The sequence below is a fragment of the Chlamydomonas reinhardtii genome, chromosome 11 (assembly GCF_000002595.2).
Source record: "Chlamydomonas reinhardtii strain CC-503 cw92 mt+ chromosome 11, whole genome shotgun sequence".
In the NCBI taxonomy this organism is placed as follows: domain Eukaryota; kingdom Viridiplantae; phylum Chlorophyta; class Chlorophyceae; order Chlamydomonadales; family Chlamydomonadaceae; genus Chlamydomonas; species Chlamydomonas reinhardtii.
Window position 1 is genome coordinate 1,857,297 of NC_057014.1, and position 1,352 is coordinate 1,858,648.

The window sequence follows — 1,352 nt, forward strand, 5'->3', positions numbered from 1 at the left end:
GCTCTGAATTCGAACTCAGAGCCAAAGACCCGTCAAAGCAGTCACGTCACAGACTGCAGAATAATTGTAATACACCGAGACGGAGCACGTTTTGTCCGTCGAACGCCTGTTCTGCTGGTCCGTGGAGCAAGGGACCTGAGCAGACCACAGCTCAAGCAAAGACCCCTCCACTCACTCTTGATCGCCCCCAGTTCCAGTGTGTGCACCCGGTCCTGCAGCTCCTTGGCGTACAGCACCCCCTCTGCCGCGTCAGCCGCCTGGCGCTCCGCGTGGCCGGCGGCGGCGGCGGCGGAGGCCTGTGGGCAGGTGGGCAGGTGGGGAGAGGGAGAGAGGAACTGGAAGGTGAGGGTGAGAGACGCAGGGAGAGTGTGGGTGGACGCGGTGACAATAGCGAAGCACGCGAAGGATCCCGCATGAATATTGCTGCTAGAGACACAGAAGCGGCGTTTAGAGACGCGGCGTAGGAGCCAACACTGACGGCGTTTTACTCCCGCTTCAGTCCCTTCTTCTGCCCCCACCCCCACCCCCCCGCTCCCACCCCACCCCCAACCCCCTCGTCGTCTTATACTGTCTACCGTCTACCACTCCATTCACTACTCATGAGTGTAACCCCACCCCCAGCCCCGCCCCCATCCCCTCGCCTCTGCCCCCACCTGCGCCTCCTGCACATTGCCCTGCAGCGACACCACGTCCGCACGCAGCCGCTCCACCGCACCACGTAGCGCCTCGTCATCCTCCTGCGTGTGTGCGTGTGTGTGCGTGTGTGTGTGTGTGCATGTGTGTGTGTGTGTGTGTGTGTTTTGGGGGGGTGTTGACCCTGAATTAATCCCAAAGGGAAACAGTAGCGCTGGAAGGAGGAGCTGCAGCCGCATATGGGGGCTTGGGTTGGGGTGGGGGGCGCGGGGGAGAGTGGGAGAGTGGAGCGAGCGGTACACCCACCCACCCATACACCACGCCGCCGCCGCCCACACACACGTCCGCCGCCCCCCTCCCGCCCTCTTCCCGCCCGCCCGCCCACCTGCACGTGCCACAGCGCCTCCGCCTTGCGCTCCATCGCACCCACGCGGTCCCTGCACAGGGGGAGGGAGGGAGGGCCGAGGGAGGCGTCAGGATGCGTGACAGGCCCAAGCACGAAGCACTACTCGCGACGTGGCAAGCGCCTGGCGCAAGCAATCAAACCAAATCAGATCGCATTAGACCCCATCCGGTTGATTTACGAATCAGGCAGGAGAGGAACGCCGAGGGCCAGCTAGTATGGTGAAGGGGGGCAATTGGGAACGCCCGCAGGCTCCGCCCTCCTCCCTCCCCTCCCTTCCCAGCACTGGACATGCCCGCCCCCCCTCCCCCCCCAC

The 1,352-nt window shown here is 64.4% G+C and overlaps 1 protein-coding gene across 1 annotated transcript in view; it reads right to left on the reverse strand.

Annotated features, from left to right (window-relative positions):
* Positions 1-1,352, reverse strand: part of CHLRE_11g467950v5 (uncharacterized protein) — a 9,886-nt gene that overhangs the window by 6,439 nt on the left and 2,095 nt on the right. Inside the window, exons 5-7 of the mRNA XM_043067554.1 lie at positions 1,019-1,070; positions 654-737; positions 176-296 (exon numbers count right to left, since the gene is read on the reverse strand). Of these exons, the coding sequence (XP_042919559.1) occupies positions 176-296; positions 654-737; positions 1,019-1,070 (257 nt within the window). The remainder of the gene's footprint in view (positions 1-175; positions 297-653; positions 738-1,018; positions 1,071-1,352) is intronic.